The sequence below is a fragment of the Polyodon spathula genome, chromosome 11, assembly GCF_017654505.1.
Source record: "Polyodon spathula isolate WHYD16114869_AA chromosome 11, ASM1765450v1, whole genome shotgun sequence".
NCBI lineage: Eukaryota > Metazoa > Chordata > Actinopteri > Acipenseriformes > Polyodontidae > Polyodon > Polyodon spathula.
In genome coordinates this window covers 338,840-366,388 of record NC_054544.1, presented here as the reverse complement: position 1 = coordinate 366,388, position 27,549 = coordinate 338,840, and the positions used below count along the sequence as shown (strand labels likewise).

The following is a 27,549-nucleotide window of genomic DNA, read 5'->3' as shown; positions in this document are numbered from 1 at the left end:
CTCTGTGATATTGTGACTCATGCTGGAGCTGCTCCTGTGCTAGTAACATGCACTCTGTGATACTGTGACTCATGCTGGAGCTGTTCCTGTGCTAGTAACATGCACTCTGTGATACTGTGACTCATGCTGGAGCTGTTCCTGTGCTAATAACATGCACTCTGTGATATTGTGACTCATGCTGGAGCTGTTCCTGTGCTAGTAACATGCACTCTGTGATACTGTGACTCATGCTGGAGCTGTTCCTGTGCTAGTAACATGCACTCTATGATACTGTGACTCATGCTGGAGCTGTTCCTGTGCTAGTAACATGCACTCTGTGATACTGTGACTCATGCTGGAGCTGTTCCTGTGCTAATAACATGCACTCACCGGGCACTCTGTGATGTTCTGGCTCCACTGGCTCATGTTAGAGCTGTCCTCAATAGTGGTGCAGTGTCTCTGCTTGCTGTCCCAGCCACAGTATGGATCCCGGGCACCCAAACAGATACTGCAGAAAGGAAAACATATGGACTGTAAAACAGCATGAAAAGGAATGGGCTTCTCTACAGTTGCTCAATTTCACCCTCATGATTCCTGTCAACTGCCAATTCATTCAGCTAGAAAATAAAACTACTGGAATGGGCAAAGGTTACCTTGGAAAAAAAATAATTGGAAAAAATTGCTTGAAGGGGTAAACAAATAAATGCATAATGCCCAAGACAATATTTTATTGTGGAGCACTCAATCCAGCAATGAAACGGATTGTACGCTTCTTAACTATATAGTCTAATTGCTAAGCAATTAAATGAAAACAATTCCACATGAATGTAATAAAGCTGTCTGTGGTAACTGCCCCAGCCATGTGGTAACTGCCTCAGCCATGTGGTAACTGCCCCAGCCATGTGGTAACTGCCCCAGCCATGTGGTAACTGGCACAGCCCAAAGGAACAAAGGAGCGTTCGTATGAATGGCAAGTTTGAGAAAACTGACCTTTCATCACCCAACAAACTGAAAAACAAAACTGAAAACAATAACATTTTCCTTCGCAGAAGAAAAAGAGAGCTAGTTTTCAGTACTGTGTTAAATGTGGCACCAATATTGCTGCACATTTTTCAAATCAAGGATTAACGTCAAATTTACAGTAAATATGCTTACAAAACCTTGCGTGTAACACCTTGCGACATATTCCTTTAGCGCACAGATAGGAGGAGCACCCCTGAACAAAGATCACACTCGACAGTGATCTCCTCCTGGTCGTGCTCCTCCACAGAGGAGAGGGAGCCTGTTCCTGGAGTTAGTGCTGCCTGTCAATGAGATACAAGCCCCTGTCTCGCCTGAACACTGGCATGCTGTTCTGAGCCTCAGGAGCCTCATCGGTCCACCAGGCCCTGGAGATCCCTCCTCAAAGGAGGACAGAGTGCCATTTAGCCCTTGCTGTCACCCGCGATGAAAACTGAGACTTTTCAATTTGTCAGAGTCAGGCATCAATCACAGCCTGGACAGGAGCATCCCGTTACACTGGCTCCACGCCAAGCACATTGAGTCTCTGATAAAATCAACACTGCTGTCTACGGGACTGGAGGGAATGCTAACCCAGTCATCCAGATCAGCCCTGGTTTAAATCACTGTTACAGTGGAGGGGGGCACAGGCTGCAGGGGAGCAGGTCCTGACAGGTATGCCTTTCACTCCTCATGTTAAAGTGGGAAGTCAGTAGGTTTAGATATCTTGTGTTGTTTCAAAGTCTTGTGGGTTAACAGTTAAAACATTGCTTTTATGTTTTTTAGATTCACACACATCTTTAAAACACACCTATTCAAATGAAGTTCAGTTGGAGTGTGATGAAAGACTGTATCAACAAGGCTATTTATTTTCCTTCTCTCTGAAATGTTGAACTTCAAAGTATGGCTTACTTGGTTAAGGAGCATCATATTGACAGACAGGGATGTGGCTACGTGGTTATCTTTGAGCTGGTGTTTCGTAAGCCTATTATCCTATTGAAGACTTAGAGAAGAAGAAATTGCTATTAACCTCTTATAAAGAAGCCCCTTCGCACTCCAAATCTCACATATGCAAAGTTAGCACAGAAGAAACAACTGTGATGAACTGTCAGCAATAAAAGCAGCCAGGCTAGTAAGCTCTTAAGACTACAGGAATACTGACTCAAGAAGAACAGCTGAAAGCAATGCTGAGCTGACACTCTGCATACACAGTCACCTCACTCCTCTGCCATGCGCCACAGCAGCACAGTCAAGAACACATCCCCTCCATAAAAACACCCACAATTCCAACATTCATGTAAAATTAGTGGGGACAGAGATACAGTGCCAATTAATTCTAATACTAATTCATTAATACACACACTAATAATACAATACCACTACTACTACTACTAATAATAATAGATTTTTATTTATAGATGCTAATAAATACAGTACTACCGATTTTAACAAGTAGTAAACAACAACGTATGCAGTTTGATGGCAAAGGCCATCACTCCTGAAGCTTATTACCCAACACACACACACACACAGGGATCCAGTGAATTTACTACCCAACACACACACACACACACAGGGATCCAGTGAATTTACTACCCAACACACACACACACACAGGGATCCAGTGAATTTACTACCCAACACACACACACAAACAGGGATCCAGTGAATTTACTACCCAACACACACACACACACACACAGGGATCCAGTGAATTTACTACCCAACACACACACACAGGGATCCAGTGAATTTACTACCCAACACACACACACACACACACACACACACACACACACACGCACACAGGGATCCAGTGAATTTACTACCCAACACACACACACACACAGGGATCCAGTGAATTTACTGCTGTGGGACATTGCGATACATAAACCCGGGTTCACTTCATTGGGAAAAGATTTTTACACTGTGTGACCAAAGGAGAATACCCAGCAACTGAATCATGCATATTAATATTGCAGGTTCAGACCCTGTAATAGAGATGCACATAACTCCACTTCCAACTGTGTAACAGTGAAACTCCACTTCCAACTGTGTAACGGTGAAACTCCACTTCCAACTGTGTAACGGTGAAACTCCACTTCCAACTCTGTAACGGTGAAACTCCACTTCCAACTCTGTAACGGTGAAACTCCACTTCCAACTCTGTAACGGTGAAACTCCACTTCCAACTCTGTAGCGGTGAAACTCCACTTCCAACTCTGTAACGGTGAAACTCCACTTCCAATCTGTTTGCCTCCACAGCAGCTGCGCCAGTTGATTTGTGCTGCCAACAGACAGATAGAGACTGGTCTGTCTGTCTGTCTATTCCTGCAGGCAGCAGGCTGTGTCAATGCAGTGTCCTGTAGATCAGACAGATAGAGACTGGTCTGTCTGTCTATTCCTGCAGGCAGCAGGCCGTGTCAATGCAGTGTCCTGTAGATCAGACAGATAGAGACTCTGGTCTGTCTGTCTATTCCTGCAGGCAGCAGGCTGTGTCAATGCAGTGTCCTGTAGATCAGACAGAGAGAGACTGGTCTGTCTGTCTATTCCTGCAGGCAGCAGGCTGTGTCAATGCAGTGTCCTGTAGATCAGACAGAGAGAGACTGGTCTGTCTGTCTATTCCTGCAGGCAGCAGGCTGTGTCAATGCAGTGTCCTGTAGATCAGACAGAGAGAGACTGGTCTGTCTGTCTATTCCTGCAGGCAGCAGGCTGTGTCAATGCAGTGTCCTGTAGATCAGATAGAGACTCTGGTCTGTCTGTCTATTCCTGCAGGCAGCAGGCTGTGTCAATGCAGTGTCCTGTAGATCAGACAGATAGAGACTCTGGTCTGTCTGTCTATTCCTGCAGGCAGCAGGCTGTGTCAATGCAGTGTCCTGTAGATCAGACAGATAGAGACTCTGGTCTGTCTGTCTATTCCTGCAGGCAGCAGGCTGTGTCAATGCAGTGTCCTGTAGATCAGACAGAGAGAGACTGGTCTGTCTGTCTATTCCTGCAGGCAGCAGGCTGTGTCAATGCAGTGTCCTGTAGATCAGACAGATAGAGACTCTGGTCTGTCTGTCTATTCCTGCAGGCAGCAGGCTGTGTCAATGCAGTGTCCTGTAGATCAGACAGATAGAGACTCTGGTCTGTCTGTCTATTCCTGCAGGCAGCAGGCTGTGTCAATGCAGTGTCCTGTAGATCAGAGAGAGAGACTGGTCTGTCTGTCTATTCCTGCAGGCAGCAGGCTGTGTCAATGCAGTGTCCTGTAGATCAGACAGAGAGAGACTGGTCTGTCTGTCTATTCCTGCAGGCAGCAGGCTGTGTCAATGCAGTGTCCTGTAGATCAGACAGAGAGAGACTGGTCTGTCTGTCTATTCTTGCAGGCAGCAGGCTGTGTCAATGCAGTGTCCTGTAGATCAGACAGAGAGAGACTGGTCTGTCTGTCTATTCCTGCAGGCAGCAGGCTGTGTCAATGCAGTGTCCTGTAGATCAGACAGAGAGAGACTCTGGTCTGTCTGTCTATTCCTGCAGGCAGCAGGCTGTGTCAATGCAGTGTCCTGTAGATCAGACAGAGAGAGACTGGTCTGTGTCTATTCCTGCAGACAGCAGGCTGTGTCAATGCAGTGTCCTGTAGATCAGCAGCTACAGCAGCACAACTTCTCCTTCATGATAAATCGAACACTCAGGGCTGGCTATATAATACATGCTAAATCAGGCTTTCAAATGTAATTAGCCCTTAGGCATAATGATAACATCTCCTCATGTTAACTTGATTCATAAAAATAACAAGGTGGCAGGCAGCCAAGTAGTACAAACAGCACTGCTTTTTAAAACCGGAGGGCATGGTTTTCAGAGGGTTGTGGAACCAGGAAGTTATCAGATTAGAGACAGGGAAAAAAAACACTTCAGAGGTAACTTTAGTGACAAGCCAGTCAGAAAGCTAGAACACCGACCTAAAAAAAAAAAAAAAAGTTAAGCAGGTTTTCACTTTCTGGGGGCACTTGCATTTCCTACAAGCCTCCCAAGCAACGAATCAAACCTCAAGATAGAAACTGCTTTAATCTCAGGGCCTGTGCCAGAGGAAACAAGACTGTAATCAAAATACTCTGCTACCAGTAATAATTTTTTTTCTGAGTTTGATTACTTTTCTGTTTTTCTCCAAGCGCTTCACTGCTAGCTGCTCTGTGCTGGGGCGCTCTCAATTCTCCAAGCGCTTCACTGCTAGCTGCTCTGTGCTGGGGCGCTCTCAATTCTCCAAGCGCTTCACTGCTAGCTGCTCTGTGCTGGGGCTCTCTCCATTCTCCAAGCGCTTCACTGCTAGCTGCTCTGTGCTGAGGCGCTCTCAATTCTCCTAGCGCTTCACTGCTAGCTGCTCTGTGCTGGGGCTCTCTCAATTCTCCTAGCGCTTCACTGCTAGCTGCTCTGTGCTGGGGCGCTCTCAATTCTCCTAGCGCTTCACTGCTAGCTGCTCTGTGCTGGGGCTCTCTCAATTCTCCAAGCGCTTCACTGCTAGCTGCTCTGTGCTGGGGCTCTCTCAATTCTCCAAGCGCTTCACTGCTAGCTGCTCTGTGTTGGGGCTCTCTCAATTCTCCTAGCGTTTACTGCTAGCTGCTCTGTGCTGGGGCTCTCTCAATTCTCCTAGCGCTTCACTGCTAGCTGCTCTGTGCTGGGGCTCTCTCAATTCTCCAAGCGCTTCACTGCTAGCTGCTCTGTGCTGGGGCTCTCTCAATTCTCCTAGCGTTTACTGCTAGCTGCTCTGTGCTGGGGCTCTCTCAATTCTCCAAGCGCTTCACTGCTAGCTGCTCTGTGCTGGGGCTCTCTCAATTCTCCTAGCGTTTACTGCTAGCTGCTCTGTGCTGGGGCTCTCTTGCAGTGGGTACTGACCTCTATTACTGCACACCTTTCTGTTCTGCTTCAGTCAAACTGGTGAATCTGAAGCTAAAGAAACCAGACGCATATTCATCCCGCAGAGATAATGTGAGCCGCTTGCCTGACACCACGGTTGCAACATTCGGTTTGTTAGTCTTGATGTATTAGGGGGGGCCAGATAAATGTCAGGAGACCAAAACTGGAACTTTTCAACAGCAGGATCATAGAGACATTTATCAAGCTGAATTAATGACAGAAGCTGATAGATGATAAATTCACTGCCATTCTGTTGCCGGCAGCTCTCTGAGGGACTGGGAGGAAGTGAAGATTGAAGAGGTCATGCGTTATTCCACAAAGCACAACCACATGTACAATGAACTTTTACAGACACTGACTCAGAAACAAGTTTGTTTCTTGTGAACCATTTAGTTTTTCTTTATGCATATAAAAAGTCAAGCCACTTTATTTTTCATGGGTAGTTTATCATTTACTCATGTAATCCATATACTTTATTTAAAATAAAAAAAATATATACATACATACACACACACACACACTGTCTATATATAAAAAGCACATTAAGAAATGAAGATATGCTCTTGTAGTACTGTAGAAACAATGGAACTAGCACCTCTACCACAGCGCTGACAATTCTTTAAATCAACAATTAAAAGCCAGACATGTAGACACTGTGTTTCAAATGATCTTTAAAGGAATAACAAAGAAACTTGAAGTTTGAGAGAATTAGTGAGGAGCCGAGTTCTCTCTAGGCCTGCTGCTTTATTTTAAACTGGAACACGAATCACAGCCACATGACATTTCATTCATCAAGGTCAATAATAACCTCTTGGGGGGCCCAGACAATCCCAATAATGCAAGTTCTCTGTCCAGAGATTTCAGAGTGGAGTTGGGAGGAAGTCATTACACTAATTTGAAAAGAACCCGTCCGCTCCCAAGGTGGCCGCTGAGGTTATTATCCTGCAAAAGGGCCGTCTGGTTTGGAACAGGGCTGTATTCAACTAGACGCAAGGGCCGGAGCTCCAGGGGGTTATATATTATATATAAAACTCACAATTACACACAGCTGGGCGGGGCAGCCTCTACCAGTTGAAACATTACAAACTTTCATTGAAAACAAAACCTGACTAGTGAAGCGCATAGAAAAGAGAGTGCCACCACACCTCTCCGTCCTGCTCACCACCGCGCCTCCCCGCGTGCCAGCGCTGCTCGCCACCGTGCCTCTCTTTGTATCCCACTTTGACAACATTGTGTCCTTGTGTTTGAATGCACTTTTAAAATCAGGATAGCGTTTCATTTGCTGAGGATGAATGCTGCAGGGGGTTAATGTACTATAGTTCCAATGTTAGCTTATTAGCATAATAAAGCAGCGTTTCCTCACCGTTCAGTTTTGTAACTGGAACACCTTTCCAGCGGGATCTTCAGCACATTCCCGTTCAAGCCCACAAAAAGCGACCTATCGCTGTGCAGGATCTGGAGGCTCAGGATTGGTTCTCGTTGACCCAGTGGAAGCAGCTGCATTTCCTCCAGGAAACACCCCTGCAGGCTCTTATTGGACGTAGCCAGCACCTTCAGGATGGTGCCGTATTCTGATTGGGTAAGAACAATAATCACTGAACCAAAACAACAAAAAAGCAGCAGTGTTTGTGACTAACAGCGTGCAAGCTGCTCTTACCGGTCCCGATGTACATGACGTGGTGCAGCGTGTCCCTGCCCTGGACGATATCCACCACCAGCTTGGAGAAGCGGACATTGTCCTGAGTGACGAGGGGGTCCACGGAGACGGGCTGCACCACGTCGTTCATGAGGAACAAGCGCTGCGCGTCCTGCAGGCTGCGCTCTGTCAGGTTCTCATTGGGAGAGTTGTCATTCACTGTGCCGCACTGAGAGGATACCAGACACATTATAGAAAGAAAATTCAGTGAAGACACCAGTGCAAAAAACAACTGCATTGCATTGTGCTTACAAATTAAAAACAGTTATATTTCCGTTATCAAGGAAGTGTTAAACAAATGCAGTGAAGACACCAAGGCAAGAAATGATGACTCCGGTTGAGTCAGATGCAGAGAGTACCTGGAAGTTGGGAATGGGGTTCGGTGTAGGCAGCCATGTGGACCGTGGGTTTTCTTGATAGCGGAAAGGCCCGTTAAATGCCTGGGTTATAGCACTGAGATTGAAAGAGCAAACTGCTGAAGCAGCAATGCTATTACTGCAGATTAAAGAGAAAACAAAGAAGAGAGAAAGAAAACTTACTGAGTGGCAAAACAGCAGCAGCATAATGAATCTGAGCAATGCTTTCTCTGTAGCACACCTACTAACAGCAGCAGCATGCTCTAATGAATCTGAGCAATGCTTTCTCTGTAGCACACCTCCTAACAGCAGCAGCATGCTCTAATGAATCTGAGCAATGCTTTCTCTGTAGCACACCTCCTAACAGCAGCAGCATGCTCTAATGAATCTGAGCAATGCTTTCTCTGTAGCACACCTCCTAACAGCAGCAGCATGCTCTAATGAATCTGAGCAATGCTTTCTCTGTAGCACACCTCCTAACAGCAGCAGCATAATGAATCTGAGCAATGCTTTCTCTGAAGCACACCTCCTAACAGCAGCAGCATAATGAATCTGAGCAATGCTTTCTCTGTAGCACACCTCCTAACAGCAGCAGCATAATGAATCTGAGCAATGCTTTCTCTGTAGCACACCTCCTAACAGCAGCAGCATAATGAATCTGAGCAATGCTTTCTCTGTAGCACACCTCCTAACAGCAGCAGCATGCTCTAATGAATCTGAGCAATGCTTTCTCTGTAGCACACCTCCTAACTGTTCAGCAGGTGCTTCTAGGGTCTTGCGGAGGGCGTCTGTGTGTGAGCTAATAAACCATGATATGAGGATTTATCTAGAGCTCGCATCTGCAATAAATCACAGACCCCTTGGACTATCACATTGTAATCCATGCACATTCTCCCTTCTATACTATGTGCTTATAATGATAGTGTAAGTATGGCAAGCATGGAGAAGTTATTCTCATATTCCACAGGTATTGCATAGTGAACAATGCATACACTATGCCCTGCACTCTTTGTAATGTAATGTCCCTACAGTGTTTGGATGTGTAAGTAATGTGTTCTTGTCTTGCACTGGTTTAAATACACATGCAGTTGATTGGCAGCGTATCTGGATGCAGACAGGTGAAGTTAGTCATTTCATTCATATCAGTAGGTGTTAAGTGCAAGAACTGGAATACAGGTACTTGTTTATTTTCTAGAGATTTTAGCTGCTTATTATTGCACTTCAATAAAATAAATCATTGTGCTGAACAGCTGCAGGGTATAGGAAAGGTCCAGGGCAGGTAACTGCAATCAGGATTGATCATCAGCACCATCTGCACTACAGGCGAGTTTGCTTGAAAGGTGTGCTGGCCTGTCTTCAAGGAAAACTCCAGCAGACTAGTGATTCACTCAAATCCAGGACATCAGAAAGCAGACACGGACGGCACGTACAGAATGAAACGTTGATATCTGACAATGCTTAAGAAAGAGCATACAAACGTTTTGTGTTGTATATATTATACATATTTACCTTCTCAGCAGCAGGGGAGTAAAGAGTCATCACGTAACCCGTGCATTGCAAAACAAGCTTTATATGATGTATCAGAAAAGAGGCATGTATTCTGACTGAATTGCATTTACTTTAAACTCAAAACTCTAAAAAGGTCACCTAGATTCCAAGACAGATTATCTAGCCACAGCTCTTGAACGTGGCAATTCCAAGACCATTATACACTCCTCTATGTTTTTTCGCACACTACACTGCATTTTTTTTTTGCAGCTGCTAGATACAGACACACTTACAACTCCTTGACGGTAACACTAATACTTCAAATGCCTGTATGAATGACCTAATGTAGAACAAGGTTAAAAGCCTAAGACAGCGATGCAGTCTGAAGTAGCAGCACAGTGCCTAATGGCTATGAAGCAATTTGCACAGGGCTAGCTGTATGAAGCGTTCTGCACTGCATAAGCAAACACTGCCAGCACAGATGACAAAGCCTTTTCTTGCCCCCAGCCCAAATCTTTTGCCCAGCAGTGTAGCAAATCACTTTGCAAATGTCACAATAGTATTACTGAGGCAGACTTCTCCCCGGTACTTCCATATCTCCACTTCACAGGGTACTTGTGTTTTGCTAGGGGGTTAATATGCTTCTTTATACTGGCTGTCTGCTGGCTTGGGAATGCATTCAAAAACCCAGGCTGACTCGAGCAGTCCTGACAAGCCTGCCATTGTCTTAACACTGGCTAGCTTATGGTTTAGGGTGTAGTCTTGTTCAGCAAATTCATTTATACACAACCATATATTATTACTGTACACCTAAGCCATATGGCTTGAGAATGTAAGTGATGAAATAGAAGTAGTAAAATATCAAATAAGCATGCCCTCCGCACATGCCAGATTGTCAGGACAGCTGTAAGCACCGAGATAATCTTGAGGCAAAACAGAGCTTTCCTGCAAACGTGTGCGTGAAAGGACAGGTTTTCAGTGTTTAGTTACAGTCCTGAGCACAAGAAAACCCCCACTGTAACTGTGAAGCACCAGCAGCCTAATCAGTACGTGTGGTTTCCTCCAGGCATTCACAGGGGAGATTAAAGGACCTGTCCTGATACTTGAAGCACAGCAGCAGAAAGAATCCAGACTCAGGAGCCGAGCCTCTGAGTAGATCAGAAAGAGGAGGGGCGCTTTGTACACGGTCCATTTAGAACAAAACCCAAGGCACTGGAGTGGAAGGTGTGCAATTTATTTCAGGCAGTCGGAGATACTGTACTTATGATTACATTACCATATTCTATTAGTGAAGCTCTCATGGTCATGAGCAGAATTAGTCTTCCCCCTGTGATAAGGCGAAGGCTAATCCACTCTGTCTACCAGCAGCACTGTGCAGGGTAACACACTGGGAGGCTGAGCTGCTATTGCAAATGTGGGAACTGTATGAAGGTGAAACACAACAAACTGCTGATCAGATGCTTTTGTCAGGGAAAAATCAGGAGCTGGTTTATAAAAGATACGTTTGGAAAGCTGTCCCTGGGCACCACAGTAATGCCAACGATGGACAGAAAATAAAAGCTAAGGGTTCTTACAAGATGCGCTTATGGATACATGAATCCCAATTTCTCAGCACTAACGCAGCTGAAGGGGTTTGTGGTGAGACACTCCTGAAAGATTTACTTTCAGTTTTTAATGTTATGCTGTATGCGTTCATCTGCTATTCAGTTATAGGAGCCTCTCAATAAATAAAGAATGGTTTCAAAATCATTCTGGTGGCAAGGTGCAATCTCTTTACAAGTACCTCTCAGAGAAGACCCCGTTACAAGAAGAGAAGCGATTTCTGAAAATAAATACTGCTAATAATGAAAGTAAAGTAAAACCCAAAATGCAAGTTATTATTATTATTATTATTATTATTATTATTATTATTATTATTACACCGTGTAACAATTATTTTTTTTTGGTTCCTGGGTAGTAAGTGTTATTTCCTAATTGCTTATACCTCAAAAGTATAGAACATGACTATTATTCCCCACAAACTTTGCTTTTGTGACCAGGACAGTGATATTTCAAAATATCACTATTTCCAATGGGAAAACGGGCAAATGTGTGTCTTTTCATTCACATAAAGTCAGAAAAAAACAACATATGAATCCAAATTAACATGTATTTATACTAAAGTAATACAAAGATGACTACAAAAGATTTAGAAGCGAGAAGTTTTTCAAGATTGTATTTGTACTGTATTTACAGTATAATCGTAACTCTCGAAAAACACATTGCTCTTACATGCTAGTGAAGATACACACTGCTCTTACACGCTAGTGAAGAGACACACTGCTCTTACACGTCAGTGATGCAGATACACACTGCTCTTACACGCTAGTGAAGAGACACACTGCTCTTACACGTCAGTGATGCAGATACACACTGCTCTTACACGTTAGTGATGCAGATACACACTGCTCTTACACGTTAGTGATGCAGATACACTCTGCTCTTACACGTTAGTGATGCAGATACACTCTGCTCTTACACGTCAGTGATGCAGATACACACTGCTCTTACACATCAGTGATGCAGATACACACTGCTCTTACACGTGATGCAGATACACACTGCTCTTACACGTCAGTGATGCAGATACACACTGCTCTTACACGTTAGTGAAGATACACACTGCTCTTACACGTCAGTGATGCAGATACACACTGCTCTTACACGTTAGTAGATACACACTGCTCTTACACGTTAGTGAAGATACACACTGCTCTTACACGTTAGTGATGCAGATACACACTGCTCTTACACGTTAGTGATGCAGATACACACTGCTCTTACACGTTAGTGATGCAGATACACACTGCTCTTACACGTTAGTGATGCAGATACACACTGCTCTTACACGTTAGTGATGCAGATACACTCTGCTCTTACACGTTAGTGATGCAGATACACACTGCTCTTACACGTTAGTGATGCAGATACACACTGCTCTTACACGTTAGTGATGCAGATACACACTGCTCTTACACGTTAGTGATGCAGATACACACTGCTCTTACACGTTAGTGATGCAGATACACACTGCTCTTACACGTTAGTGATGCAGATACACACTGCTCTTACACGTCAGTGATGCAGATACACACTGCTTTTACAAGCTAGTGATGCAGATACACACTGCTCTTACACATTAGTGATGCAGATACACACTGCTCTTACACGTCAGTGATGCAGATACACACTGCTCTTACACGTTAGTGAAGATACACACTGCTCTTACACGTCAGTGATGCAGATACACACTGCTCTTACACGTCAGTGATGCAGATACACACTGCTCTTACACGCTAGTGAAGATACACACTGCTCTTACACGTTAGTGATGCAGATACACACTGCTCTTACACGTTAGTGATGCAGATACACACTGCTCTTACACGTTAGTGATGCAGATACACACTGCTCTTACACGTTAGTGATGCAGATACACACTGCTCTTACACGTTAGTGATGCAGATACACACTGCTCTTACACGTTAGTGATGCAGATACACTCTGCTCTTACACGTTAGTGATGCAGATACACACTGCTCTTACACGTTAGTGATGCAGATACACTCTGCTCTTACACGTTAGTGATGCAGATACACTCTGCTCTTACACGTCAGTGATGCAGATACACACTGCTTTTACAAGCTAGTGATGCAGATACACACTGCTCTTACACATCAGTGATGCAGATACACACTGCTCTTACACATCAGTGATGCAGATACACACTGCTCTTACACGTCAGTGATGCAGATACACACTGCTCTTACACGTCAGTGATGCAGATACACACTGCTCTTACACGTCAGTGATGCAGATACACACTGCTCTTACACGCTAGTGAAGATACACACTGCTCTTACACGTCAGTGATGCAGATACACACTGCTCTTACACGCTAGAAGATACACACTGCTCTTACACGATAGTGAAGATACACACTGCTCTTACACATTAGTGATGCAGATACACACTGCTCTTACACGTTAGTGATGCAGATACACACTGCTCTTACACGTTAGTGATGCAGATACACTCTGCTCTTACACGTTAGTGATGCAGATACACTCTGCTCTTACACGTCAGTGATGCAGATACACACTGCTCTTACACGCTAGTGAAGATACACACTGCTCTTACAAGCTAGTGAAGATACACACTGCTCTTACACGTTAGTGATGCAGATACACACTGCTCTTACACGTCAGTGGTGCAGATACACACTGCTCTTACACGTTAGTGAAGATACACACTGCTCTTACACATCAGTGATGCAGATACACACTGCTCTTACACGTCAGTGGTGCAGATACACACTGCTCTTACATGTCAGTGGTGCAGATACACACTGCTCTTACACGTCAGTGAAGCAGATACACACTGCTCTTACACATCAGTGGTGCAGATACACACTGCTCTTACACGTCAGTGGTGCAGATACACACTGCTCTTACACGTCAGTGGTGCAGATACACACTGCTCTTACACGTCAGTGATGCAGATACACACTGCTCTTACACGTCAGTGATGCAGATACACACTGCTCTTACATGTCAGTGATGCAGATACACACTGCTCTTACATGTCAGTGGTGCAGATACACACTGCTCTTACATGTCAATGGTGCAGATACACACTGCTCTTACACGTTAGTGGTGAAGACGCCGTAGAGGAGGTCCTGCTCGGGCAGATAGAAGGTGCTCTGCAGCTCGTTGTAGTAGAAGGGAATCTCTCCTGAGCGCGAGCAGTTCAGCCTGGCCTTCATGAAGGTGGTCCACGTGTCCTCCAGCAAGAACCTCCCCCCGAGGTCGTTCTTACAGACCCGCGCCACCCGCGAGTACACTGTCTTCCCACAGTCGTGCTCCACGGCGTTCTCTCGCAGGAAGAAGTACGTGAACAAGCCGATGTCGTAGGCAGCAATGAAGTTGGGTTCTAAACAAAAAACACAAGCAGACAAGTCAGTCTCCTTTAGCCGCATTCCATAAAGTGCAGGGGATTTTTACACAACATTCTCTGGAGTTTCAATCTCACAGCATAAACCATTTTGAACAGAAAGTAAAATTATAAAAAGGAAATAAGCCACACATTGAAAATTTGAAATGAGAATTGCCAACATAGAAGCAATTTGATTTCAACAGTGTTTAGGTCCAGGGTTAATGGAAGTAATTTGAAATAAACTTTAAATAAATCTCCTTTATGTCAACATTTGATACAATCATCCATCTAACAAAAATGAGAGGTTACCTTAAGACAATGAGCTGTCCATACAAGGACCATCCGTTTAACATGAAGGTTACAACCGATACCCAGTAGAGGCTAACAGGCTGAATCACATTGTTAAAGGTAGGCTACTTGGGAGAGGTAATGGGCAGACGCAGCCAAACAGCTGAAATCCATCCTGTGGGGAGCTTCATTCTTGCAGGTTCTGTTTGTCTCAATATTCATATTCCATTATTTCCGGATGCTTCATAACCTCCAGCCTGCAGATTCTTATTTCTCAAGGTTTGATTGACAAGAGAGGCTGCTGTGCCAAAAGAAAAGCAGCGAAGTGGCTTTCAGGGGTGCAGCAGCAGGCATCCCACTCAAGAGACAGAAATAAAATAGGCACTTGAAGTGAGAAAAGACGAAAATGACCACTTCTCTTCAAAATTACGAATTCTTCTTGTTCCTTGTCAATACATACCCCGGCATTTCACGCCAGCAATAAGCTCACAATTGAAAAATTCGGAGCACCTCTGTATCGAGTTGCTATTAGATTTTCTGTAGAGTATGTCTTACAAAACACAATGATTCATAATGCCTGCTGAAGCCTCTGGCTCATTACATGGAATTGAAGTCTCACCATTAAAACTGAGCTTTTACAAGTCATCATCACGAAACCTAGACAAAGAAAGTTAACCCTTTTCCTTCTGGCTTCAAGAAGAGAAACGGTGGTCATTGCACTGTAACTATGGACCAGAAATCGGGTTAATAAATCAATCTCTCGGGTACACACCACAGCACCCCCTCCAGGGAAGTACAAATATTGCACAGAATATTTTGGAGCACAATGATAAGATATTTAATATAGATGTGTTGCTTTTGAAATGACCATGTCCAGATAGCTTCTTCTGTGGAAATATCTGCAAGTCAGTGAAACAGCAATCAGTGTCCTGCACTGACTTGAGGGGTACAGACCGGGTGGTTTAGCAGATACAAGAACACAATGTAATAAATATTCCTTAGTGAAGCAGAGGACAGACACAGCAGTTTCTGCTGGGCACCCTACCGTTGAGCCACTTGGAGTTGTACTGCGCCGTGCGGAGCGGGGGCATGTTCCCCAGGCTGCGGTAGATGACGGGGTCTCGCCCTGAGAAGTCGATGACGGTGGCGGCATACAGCTCCCCCCGTGACGTCACCACCGCCGTGGAGTTGTGCCGGGGGTCGTAGGGGCAGCGAGCCACCCCATTCACCCTGTCAATCACCCTGCTCAGATTCCCTATCTGAAACACATACAATCATTTATTTATTAACCCCTGGCTCCCAGCAAATCATTGCCTGAGAACCTCGGAACTCCTGGCTCCCAGCAAATCATTGCCCGAGAACCTCGGAACCCCTGGATCCCAGCAAATCATTGCCCGAGAACCTCGGAACCCCTGGATCCCAGCAAATCATTGCCCGAGAACCTCGGAACCCCTGGCTCCCAGCAAATCATTGCCCGAGAACCTCGGAACCCCTGGCTCCCAGCAAATCATTGCCTGAGAACCTCGGAACTCCTGGCTCCCAGCAAATCATTGCCCGAGAACCTCGGAACCCCTGGATCCCAGCAAATCATTGCCCAAGAACCTCGGAACCCCTGGCTCCCAGCAAATCATTGCCCGAGAACCTCGGAACCCCTGGCTCCCAGCAAATCATTGCCCGAGAACCTCGGAACCCCTGGATCCCAGCAAATCATTGCCTGAGAACCTCGGAACTCCTGGCTCCCAGCAAATCATTGCCCGAGAACCTCGGAACCCCTGGATCCCAGCAAATCATTGCCCAAGAACCTCGGAACCCCTGGCTCCCAGCAAATCATTGTCCGAGAACCTCGGAACCCCTGGATCCCAGCAAATCATTGCCAGAGAACCTCGGAACCCCTGGCTCCCAGCAAATCATTGTCCGAGAACCTCGGAACCCCTGGCTCCCAGCAAATCATTGTCCGAGAACCTCGGAACCCCTGGCTCCCAGCAAATCATTGTCCCACCCCATTTACAGCAATAAACATTCTAAACACAAAAGCAGAAGACAACAATAGTCTACCTGTCTAGTTGTGCAAATTGGTAAAAATGCATTGGTGCCGCAGGTAAACAACTTCTTGCCACTGATAAGCAACACCCGGATATAATTCTGGCACTCCACCTGCAAAGCAAATAAGAATTAAATCCACATGCATAATGCCAAACTGTATTTGGGTGGGATTTACTGTATTGCTGCATGCTGTAGGCCATCCCAGTGAGTTAAGAGGCTGTCACAGCTGTACAGGACTCCTTTATTTGCATGGAAGACCAGTGGAAAGGCAGGTTTGTGATGGTTTATCACAGTGAAAGTTGACTTCTGTTCATTCTAAATTGGACTTCACAGTGTACCATGAAGCTCACGTGTTAAAGCATCATGCAGAATAGGCACTGAAGCAGGAGTCTTGTTTTTTTAACGTACTTTTTGTTAATCTAACTTCGTCATTGAAAAGAGTATTTTGTTGTTTTAGTTTTAAACAAACTGATTATTTGTTCTGCAGTCTAGGTCCAGTCTTCCCTTACTGCAGCTCCAGGTCTATCATACAACTCCCTCTCCAGATTTGTGAAAGGCAAACCCATTTTGGAGCGGTTCCTTTCTGTTTTCGTTGTGTTTAGGTTAGAGACTACAAAGTAATGCTTTTTTCTCAGTATCTGGGATGAAAAACAATTTAAAAAATCAATCCTGGCAAAGTAATGAAAATGCTCAAGCAAACTGTGAGAGGCTGAAGCAGAGATAAGAGCTATACTTCCTGGATTGCTAAACAAACACAAGATTTCAAAGTGTATGCCAGACTTAAAGTGCAGACTTAAACTGCCATATAAAACTGCCTGTGCACCCAACCCCCCTCAATCCACCGTTTGCCTCGTAAACACAGAGCCAAGTTCAGATGCTGTAAGAACCAAGCAGGCTCTCATGTTACCTCTGTCTTCCCTTTGCTTCGACAGGACCGCCTAGTGTCTTCGTCTGGGCCCCATTCTGTTGCCTAGGAAACCAAAATAAACCAAGAGACACGTGCCGTCATCTGTTTTGTATTGCGACTTGCCTACTATCTCCTCAAAGTGATATCTAACGAAACATGCAAGACGGTACAGTCAGATAACACTAGCCTGGTACTGCAACTTATTGCAAATGTAATCATATATAAAAGCAGCAATGGACCCTCATTGTGGTTTGTTCACCTTGCTAACAGGAGAAAAGTGGCCCCATGGTTTAAAGAGTGAGCTCCTGTACCAGGCAGTGAGCAGAGAGAAACAGCCTGAATTTGCATGTCAATGCAAGTCATCATCTTTGAAATTAAGTATAGTACTGAAGGCACCCCTTCATCATACTGCAGAGTGTGCTACCTTGCATTTAATTATGGATGCAACTCCAAGCAATAAACATCTTCGTTCTGTATAGAAGCAGACAACTTGGCAAAGGAGTGCGGTGTCCCATTAAACATCAATGTATTAGAAGCACACAGACACACCGGACTCCTTTCTGTCTCATGGGTCTCGCAGTTCAAGTCTGTCTAAATCCTTGGACCCCCTGGCCCCCCCCTTTCAATAGCTTGAGTTGCCCACATCTGTTCCTGTGGTTGGCAGTGGTTTCTTTACAGTCTTTGCATCTGCCCTCTGGCACAGCAATGAACCCTCGACTTAACAGCTTAACATCTACCAAAGGGGGCACTTAACCAGACTCGGGGGAGCACATGGGAATAAAGCACACAGACCGGGGAGCACATGGGAATAAAGCACACAGACTCAGGGGAGCACATGGGAATAAAGCACACAGACTCGGGGGAGCACATGGGAATAAAGCACACAGACTCGGGGGAGCACATGGGAATAAAGCACACAGACTCGGGGAGCACATGGGAATAAAGCACACAGACTCGGGGGAGCACATGGGAATAAAGCACACAGACCGGGGAGCACATGGGAATAAAGCACACAGACTCGGGGGAGCACATGGGAATAAAGCACACAGACTCGGGGGAGCACATGGGAATAAAGCACACAGACTCGGGGGAGCACATGGGAATAAAGCACACAGACTCGGGGGAGCACATGGGAATAAAGCACACAGACTCGGGGGAGCACATGGGAATAAAGCACACAGACTCGGGGGAGCACATGGGAATAAAGCACACAGACTCGGGGAGCACATGGGAATAAAGCACACAGACTCGGGGGAGCACATGGGAATAAAGCACACAGACTCGGGGGAGCACATGGGAATAAAGCACACAGACCGGGGAGCACATGGGAATAAAGCACACAGACTCGGGGGAGCACATGGGAATAAAGCACACAGACTCGGGGAGCACATGGGAATAAAGCACACAGACCGGGGAGCACATGGGAATAAAGCACACAGACTCGGGGGAGCACATGGGAATAAAGCACACAGACTCGGGGGAGCACATGGGAATAAAGCACACAGACCGGGGAGCACATGGGAATAAAGCACACAGACTCGGGGAGCACATGGGAATAAAGCACACAGACTCGGGGAGCACATGGGAATAAAGCACACAGACTCGGGGGAGCACATGGGAATAAAGCACACAGACCGGGGAGCACATGGGAATAAAGCACATGGACTCTGGTACAAGTGGCAAAAAAAAAAAATCTGGGGCTTTGGATTCAAATTGGCTGATTTTCTTTTCACAGAACAGGTCAAATTAATCAATTCAATTGCCTTATTTAGCTTAAGTAAAATAGAAGTCCATTTTATAAAAGGTGATGCGTCCTGTACATCTTTACAGAACTCTCTTCACACCCTGAGATACACTGCAAGTATTCAACGCTGCTGCTTTTTTTTGGCAAACATGAATTCCTCTGGGCTCTGTTTGTCTTCTCCTTTTCTGGCAATGCTGTCAGCACCCATTCATTACCATCCCCTGCCCCCCTCCAAAGTACCATCACATCCCACACATTCAGCAGGCTTAACCCCAGCCAACCTTCGGCTTCTCATCAGACTGCCTTGATTCAGACACCGCAAGCTTAGTTACACAGGGGCAATAAACAGTTATTTAACCAGATAAATTGCCTAAACACAGCAACTGAAGGAATATTCATTCTAGGACTCCAGAATGAGCAAACATTGAATCTGTCTGTTTAAAAGACACACATTTACCAATCTCTAAACGTACATCACTGAAGTAATATTTGTCTATTGTAAAAAGGCTGTGCTAATGATTCGATAATCTATCAGCTAAAAGCTGTCTCAAGACGACGGAAAGAAGCAGTACATTAATTCCACAGGTGCATGTGCATCTTCATTGCAAACGACGGTCCTCTTCTCCCCTCTAACAGAACTACGGATATCCCACTGAGCCCAGCGTTGTTTTGAGCCCACTGTACTTCTCTTGAGATTTGAGCTCACAATACCAGCACCTTGGCAGAACAGCAGGTTTAACAGCATGAAAATCAATTAAATACAGATTACTGCAACTCTGGAACAGTGCAAGCAGCACACTCTGAAGTCATCAAGAATGCACTAAGTACCATAAAAACACATGAAACCCAGCATGCTTTTAAACCTTTACTTTCCCAGCAAAACAATGCAGCAACTGGGAACTAAAAATGCCTAAGACGTCTTTGTAGCTTAAGAGTGTATAAATAGGGTCAGCATGGCCACACACCTCAGGCTGGCAGTACAGCAGACCACTCTAACACAGAACAACTGTTTGGTTTGTTTTGGTAACCAAGCGTTTTGTTGAACATTCTAGATGTCTTGGAAACAAGGAGGTACAACTCAAGGAATTTACTGTGCGCTTCAAAAAAAACAAACCAAAAAAACAAACACACATGTGGAAGGGGTGTGGGTAATTCACTGACCAGGAGACAGACAGGTGTACTTGGAAACACCACACAGGTGCCCAGTTTTATTTTGGACGGGTTCTTATTTTTCTCCGGCAGAGGGCACTGTTGACCGTGGGCTGCCTATCAACGATGATAGACAGCACCACGGAAATACCACAGCTGGTACACGAACAGCAAGTGCACTCACAGGTGCTCAAAGAAATAATAATGAAAACAGAAGGTGAAAAGAACAAGGGAAAATAAAACAGTAATAAAACTACAAATAAAAGGTGCTGCACTCGGCAGCGTTATCCCGGTCGCCGCTACCTGCACGACCCGGATCACCGTCCTATTCTATCGGCTATCTAGCCTGCACTTTTACAATACGCCGGGGTCTGCCCAAGGATTCCCCGCTCTCTTTCTCTGTCTCGCTGTGAATCTTTATTTTTCTCCCGGCTGATTCCCGGTCCTGAATCAAAGCTTCCGCACTCTTGGCGCGTCTAAGTGGGCAGACCTGAGGAAACAACAGAGCGTTATTTTATAGGACCAACAATCACCCAAGACCCGCCTCAAAGCCATTGAGAGAGGGGGAAAGTCCACACACCCACTTTCCCACCTCCCCGTGTCACTGCCATGACCCACAGGCGGCTGTTAGGCGACTGCCGCCCTCTTCCTGCAGCCCGTGAACACGCCAGCAGAGTCAGCACAGATCTCTCCCTGTTACAACACAATAAAAAAACCAACATGCAAAATGATGGACTTGTCTTTTTGTGCACCCCTCAGCAAATCTGCATTGAAAAGAATACTGTTTAAAAGAAAGGCTGATGAAAGTGCAGCAGACCCACCTCCCAGCAGAGAGACCCTCCATCCCTGTGGCCCCTCTCAAGGTCCCCACCCTTCAATAGGACGCTGAGCCACTCCCAGTTTCGTCCTTTAGCAGAGTCTCCTATTCAGAGAGGCAAAGCTCCCTTTCAGCCTCCTCCTGATAGATGTGACAAGACTCTCAATAGCTTTCCCCATTGTCCCGGAACACTGATCCCTACACAAGAGGGCTAAAAAAAAAAACACTTTTTTATTTTGTTTTCTTTTTCCAGCAATGGACCGGCTCATTTTAAAATGGAATCAATTTACCACGGGCTCCATCCCCTCTGCTGCTCAGAATTTAACTGCCAAGTTCTCTTTTAAAATTTTATTTTACTGTATTATCTTTCATTATATCCTTCCTTTGGTGTCATGCAGCTGCCCTCGGATGCATTATAATTGATACGAAGGTGAGGAAATTACTGGCCGTTATATTGAAGTAGGAGGTGGACGGTGTATTTAATTTTAATGCAGTTGAATGGTGAATGTAATTCCTCACTACACTCCCTGAGGCTTCGCTTCTATCAGCTGGTGAGAAACAGACAGACCCCACAGATATGCCCGACAGTCAAGGCTATTCCTGGTTTAAACTGTTCAGGCTTCCCCTGCAGAACAGGCTCTTCTGCACCTTTGATTCTTAGTAATTAAAAAAAAAAAGTTGTTTCACTAAACAGCAAAGTTATATTGCAAGAATCAATAATGTAGATAGTCCTGATCAATGTATGTCGGGGATATTTGCTTTCTGAGATGCCTACTATTATAGACATATGGGGGAGATCCATGACATCAGGCTCATGTTTCATCAAAAATGTTTTATTATTTTTTAAGATCTTCTGACAAATTCTGCATTTCTGATCTGCTAGTTAACTATTAAAAAACAACAAAAAAAGAAAGAAACCCCACAGCTTGTATCCCTCATCAGAAAGGAGGCTTGATAAAGCCGACAGGTCAGAGGTCAGCTGTTTTGGAAAGGTAGCAGTAACCTCTGACACCGCACGGACTGTTTTCTCAGTCGCACGCTATGGTCTTTATCTGGATCGCCTCCATGCTTAAAAAACTGAGCGGAGCGGAGCGTGCCAGAGCCTGCAGGCTCCCAACACCTGGGTACCTCAGACAAACACTTTAGTCCTGTCTACACAAGGAATAGGTCAGAGGGAGGGGGAGAGGAAGAGAGAGGAGCAGTGAGGAGGGAAAGAGGAGGGACAGGAGGATTATTTAGCCAAAGAAAGGAAAGCTTAGTTTACGACTTCAAGCAAAATATAATCTTCTACAAGCAAAAAAAGATAAATCAATCCAATGTTCCAAGTGATTTGTGTTTTGTTTTCCATGTGCGCCGTGGATTCAATGAGTAACAGTCACCTCTGGCTGAGAAACTGTTACAACAAACTGTGAAACACAGTGCCGTGCAGAGACCCCCTAATTAACTGGGCACAGTCAAGGTGCCTTTGTCATTCACTTTTTCTTGCTGGTAAGGACACTTACAGTATATCACAATACATTCAATCTGTTCCCATAGCCAATCACTGTGTTGGAAATAGTTTAAAATACAGACTGCGTCCATAGGAAGAATTCACTTTGCCAACACAAATCTCAATGTGCTGACTGCAGTGTTTCCATTCCTGGAGTTCAGTACTGGAGCATCTCTGATAAACATCCCCCCTCCCCCATGCACCCAGTGATGTGTTTTGGCACCAAGTGCCCATTCCTTTATCCATGTACATCATAACCACTCCTAAACTCCCTTCACATTGAAATGTTATTTTCACGTTTCACAATCCATTCTCCAATGGACCACACTCACTATCCCTTCTTATCCCAGCACAGATACTGGTAGCGGGGGCAGGGAAGTGCGAGATAGTAAAGAGCTGACACACACGCACACACACACACACACACACACGTCTGGGAAGCACCAAGTGTGTTCTCTGGAAATGGAATCACTAGACAGAACACAGCCTTACTGATGTTAAGCAACGCAAAACCACAAACAAGCAGCAGGACAATCCGACTCATATAATACACATGTTTAAAGGGGTCAAGTAAAAGTTCAAAATAATTTTTTTGTTTGTTTTTTTAATGTCTTTTTGTGACATGCAGTACTGTGTTTCAGGGTAGGTACTTTGCCCTTTATGAAAGTGCCATGCAAACTGGAGCTCACTTATCACTGGAGCAATAAATATCCTCTTGAGTGAGGGAGGGAGTGAGGAAGGGAGTGAGTGTGGGAGGGAGGGAGTGCGGCTGTGAGGGAGGGAGTGAGTGAGTGTGAGGGACGGAGTGTGGCTAGGATGGAGAGAGTAAGTGTGGGAGGAAGAGATGGAGAGAGTCTGACCAGCTCTTCATGCTCAGCTACAGTGCTAACACAGTCACACTGAGTTGAAATTCAAGAACCAAACAAACACTATAACAGTATTATTATTTCAATGTACCATTTTAAACATATGTTCAAAATCGCAACATTGTTAAACAGTCAGGAGTCCATTCAAAATACAGGTTGGGAGCACACCTTTTTTGTGCTTGTAATTGAAAGGATGTATACTTTATGTATCAGGGTGCTGGTTTTAAAACAGTAGGCTTACTGTGTAAGAGCACCCGTCTGTGTAATTAGAAACTAAGTGGAAACGACCACAATCTGGACTTTTATACATCACACAGGAAGGAAGTTCTCCCAACAGTCTCATCTTTCCCAGTCCAATAGCTTGACCAGGACCAACCTTGGTCAGATTAAGAGGTAATGAAGAGGTCAGATCATTCTGATTTCCCTCAGAATGATAACGTTGCTTTCAATCCATCGGAACACCCATGCATTAAACTTTCCGCAGCTCCAGCTCATTTGAATAATCAATCTTTAAAGCCCCCTTGGTAGCCTTAGCCTCTGCAGAATAGTGATTGAACGATTACCCTATAACAGGCTGTGTCACACTCAATAACTCAGTCTATAGCACGTCCTGTTACTAAAATGAAAACGTACCTACAGCTAAACAACAAAGCCAGCCAGCCCTGCTCCCAGCTGACCTATTAATCTGCAGAGTGGTTAAGCCTCTTCCTCTGGGAAGGCAGTACATCACAATTCCTGTGTATTCAATACAGCATTCTCTCCAGCACACCCAGATTTTCACACCTGGTGGAACTAAAGGTAGTGGACAAAAACAATGGAATGTAAAGTCACATAACAGGGCGTTGGGCCACCACGTGAGGCCAGTACAGCCTCTATGCGCCGTGGCAGAGTCTAACAGCCTCTGGAGTTCTGCAGGAGGGATGCGGCACCATTCTTCCACGAGAAAGTCAATCAACTCATGCCTGGTTGATGGAGGTGGAAAACGCTGCCTCAGGCGTCGTTCCAGAATATCCCATAAATGCTCGTTTGGGTTCAGACCTGGTGACTGAGAAGGCCAGGACATATGGATAACATCAGTGTCATGCTCATTAAACCACTGGGCGTCCACACGTGCTCTGTGGATGGGGGCATTGTCATCCTAGAAGACATCCCCCCGGCAGGAAAGAAATGCTGCAACCTGGGGTGAAGATGATCACTCAGTACCATTAAGTAGCAGTTAGCATTGACCTTTCCTTCTAAGGGAATGAGTGCACCCAAACCATGCCAAGAAAATGCACCCTGCAACATTACAGAACCACCACAACCCTTCACTGTTGGAAGCAAGCAGTCAGGGCTGTAGAGCTTTTTAGGTTGGAGCCACACATGCACTCGTCCATTTGTCGAGAACATGGTGAAGGATGATTCATCTGACAATATCACATTTCTCCACTGCTCGGTAGTCCATTGCTTGTGCTCTTTGCACCACGGGACTCGCAAATGTGCATTGCCAGGTGTGATGAGCGGTTTGTGCACTGCGACCCGACTATGGTATCCCGCTCTGTGGAGTTGTAGGCAGACTGTTTTTGATGAATTTGGCTGCTAGCTCCCCAGGTTGAAATTTGCAGTCAATTGATCTGCAGTTGCTCGCCTGTTTTGCCTTGCACTTCAAATTAATGCACAGATATCACGATCCTGGAGTATGCACTTCTGCCCACTGTTGCCCTTTGCTGATGGTGTCTTTCCCTGGGAGTTCCATGCCCATATCACCTGCTCGTGAAACATCAGCTGTCTTGGTCACTGAAGCTCCTGCCAAACGCGCCCCAACAATCACCCCTCTTTCAAAGTCATTGAGGTCTCATCTTGCAGCCATGCTAGCCATAATTATAGGCAACCAGGCCTGTCCAGCATTTTTATACATAACCCTAAGCATGCTGGGATGTTATTTGCTTAATTAACGCATGAGCCACACCTGTGTGGAAGCCCTTGCTTTCAATATACTTGGTGTCCCTCATTTACCCAGGTGTTTCCATTTTTTTGGTCTACTAGCTGCACATTTTAAACAGCCCTAAACTTTTCTTATGAGAAGCAAAATGCAGCACTTGAGTCAGACTTTCACCGCAAACTGCTGAATTGAGCTCTACAGGGGGCCAGCATTTCTGCACAGTGTTTTTACTTGGCCAGCAGCAGCCGTGGCTTTGCTCCTTCACAGCGCAGGGCTCTGGCACTCTCCACTAACTCACAAAGCACAAGCACTCTCTGGTCCTGATGCAGACACTGTACCAATCAGCACTTTCTCCTTATCAAAATACCACTGCTAACCACTTTCCCCTTTCTCTGAAAAAGATATACTGGCACAAATCAACCTCAGTTGCAAAAAAATGCAACCATTTATTTTAAAAGTGTTTAAAAATAATAATAACAAAAGATGGGGAGATGAATAGCGGAGCATACCTGTATAAGCGAGATATTGAAAAGACTCAGTTTGAAGAGGTAGTTTCTGTAAGAGAAAAAGTAAAGAAAACGGGTTAGTGATAAATATATTCTGTTTGATTAATCTAAAGAACTCAGAACGGCCATTTCAATGTGTTTCTGCATATGAATAATACATTTTTATAATAAATTGAAGTTGCAGTGTTTTAACATTGAAAGCCTTGTGTTGTATTACCTTGCTCCTACTATCAGTTGATTTCTATTTATGTCCAGTGCTAGTTGGGAGTAGTCCTGAACTCCTGCAAAACTGAAACTAGAAACCCAGGGCCTCAACGCTGCAAGAAAAGAAAAAAAGAGAGAGACAGAAAGAAAGAGACAAACACACAGACAGAGAGAGAGAGAGAGAGAGTTACCAAGGTGTTTCAAGCAAACAGCAACAAATGCTCAGCAATCCGTTTTATTGGAAGCACATGGCGTAGTCAATTCTGTTGAGCGTTTTTAATCTTGTCTGAACAGATGCTTTGCAAATCTTCCTCCAAGGCTGCAGAGAGATGCTGTATCAAGGGTGCTGTTGTGTGGAGGTGTCTTTACACCAAATCCTTAGAGCTTCTTGTCTGCCTTGTGGCTGCAATTCAAATACAACCATTAAACAGACTGAGCTTCTCACAGCTTTCCTGCGGTTGTATGTACCAACACTCAAGGGGAGGGGGGACTGAAAGAGCCATCACTGAACCAAAGCAACCCAGCAATTCAAAGAGTGATCATTGAAATATGAACAGACAATGCTAATGTACCACCAGCGAAAAACTCCCTTTCAATCAAAGCAAAAGTTTACAGCAAATCAGCAAATTAAAAACTCAGATTAAAACAACTTAAAAACCCAGGATAGAAAATGTAATCCCCGGCAAAAAATAAATAAATAAAAATTCAAAAATCAAAAGGAATATACATAATACTCAATAACCTTCCTGATCTTCTGTGACCTTAACTTGCTTATCTAAATGTTTTTTTTTTTATGAACACACGGCTTTATTATCTTTGCATGCAGAACACGCTGTACAATAGGGTTAAACTGAAGCACTCAGTCCAGCAGTTCAAAAGGAGAGGGGTGTTTTTCACAGAATAGTAAACCACTTTATTTCTTAATACCGTGCAACAAACGTACACATCAAAATGTCTTTTTCCGTTTTTACTTTCCATAATCAAATGTCAGTTATTTTACATTTCTTAACTCAACAATAAATCAAATGGAATATAAAATGTTTCTTATTGAAGTGTAACTAGGGAAATTCAAACTATTTCAGTGGTAAAAAATAAATAAATAAAACACCCAGGGAGCTTGGACTGAACATTGTTTAATTTAAACATGCTGGTCTTGTATTCATTTGAAAACACAGTCAGAGTGCTCAGTGAGTCCTTGCGACAGAAATAGAATGATTCTTGGTGGTAAATCTCCCT

The 27,549-nt window shown here is 44.8% G+C and overlaps 1 protein-coding gene across 3 annotated transcripts in view; it reads right to left on the bottom strand.

Moving 5' to 3' along the window:
- The window catches only part of LOC121323398 (semaphorin-5B-like), a 103,173-nt gene that overhangs the window by 15,493 nt on the left and 60,131 nt on the right, over positions 1-27,549 (bottom strand). For all 3 annotated transcript variants that reach the window (XM_041264442.1, XM_041264445.1, XM_041264443.1), the window contains exons 3-12: positions 26,327-26,426; positions 26,113-26,158; positions 17,618-17,680; positions 16,723-16,821; positions 15,713-15,926; positions 14,091-14,376; positions 7,921-8,056; positions 7,523-7,730; positions 7,229-7,436; positions 370-487 (exon numbers count right to left, since the gene is read on the bottom strand). In XM_041264442.1, the coding sequence (XP_041120376.1) occupies positions 370-487; positions 7,229-7,436; positions 7,523-7,730; positions 7,921-8,056; positions 14,091-14,376; positions 15,713-15,926; positions 16,723-16,821; positions 17,618-17,680; positions 26,113-26,158; positions 26,327-26,426 (1,478 nt within the window). The remainder of the gene's footprint in view (positions 1-369; positions 488-7,228; positions 7,437-7,522; positions 7,731-7,920; positions 8,057-14,090; positions 14,377-15,712; positions 15,927-16,722; positions 16,822-17,617; positions 17,681-26,112; positions 26,159-26,326; positions 26,427-27,549) is intronic.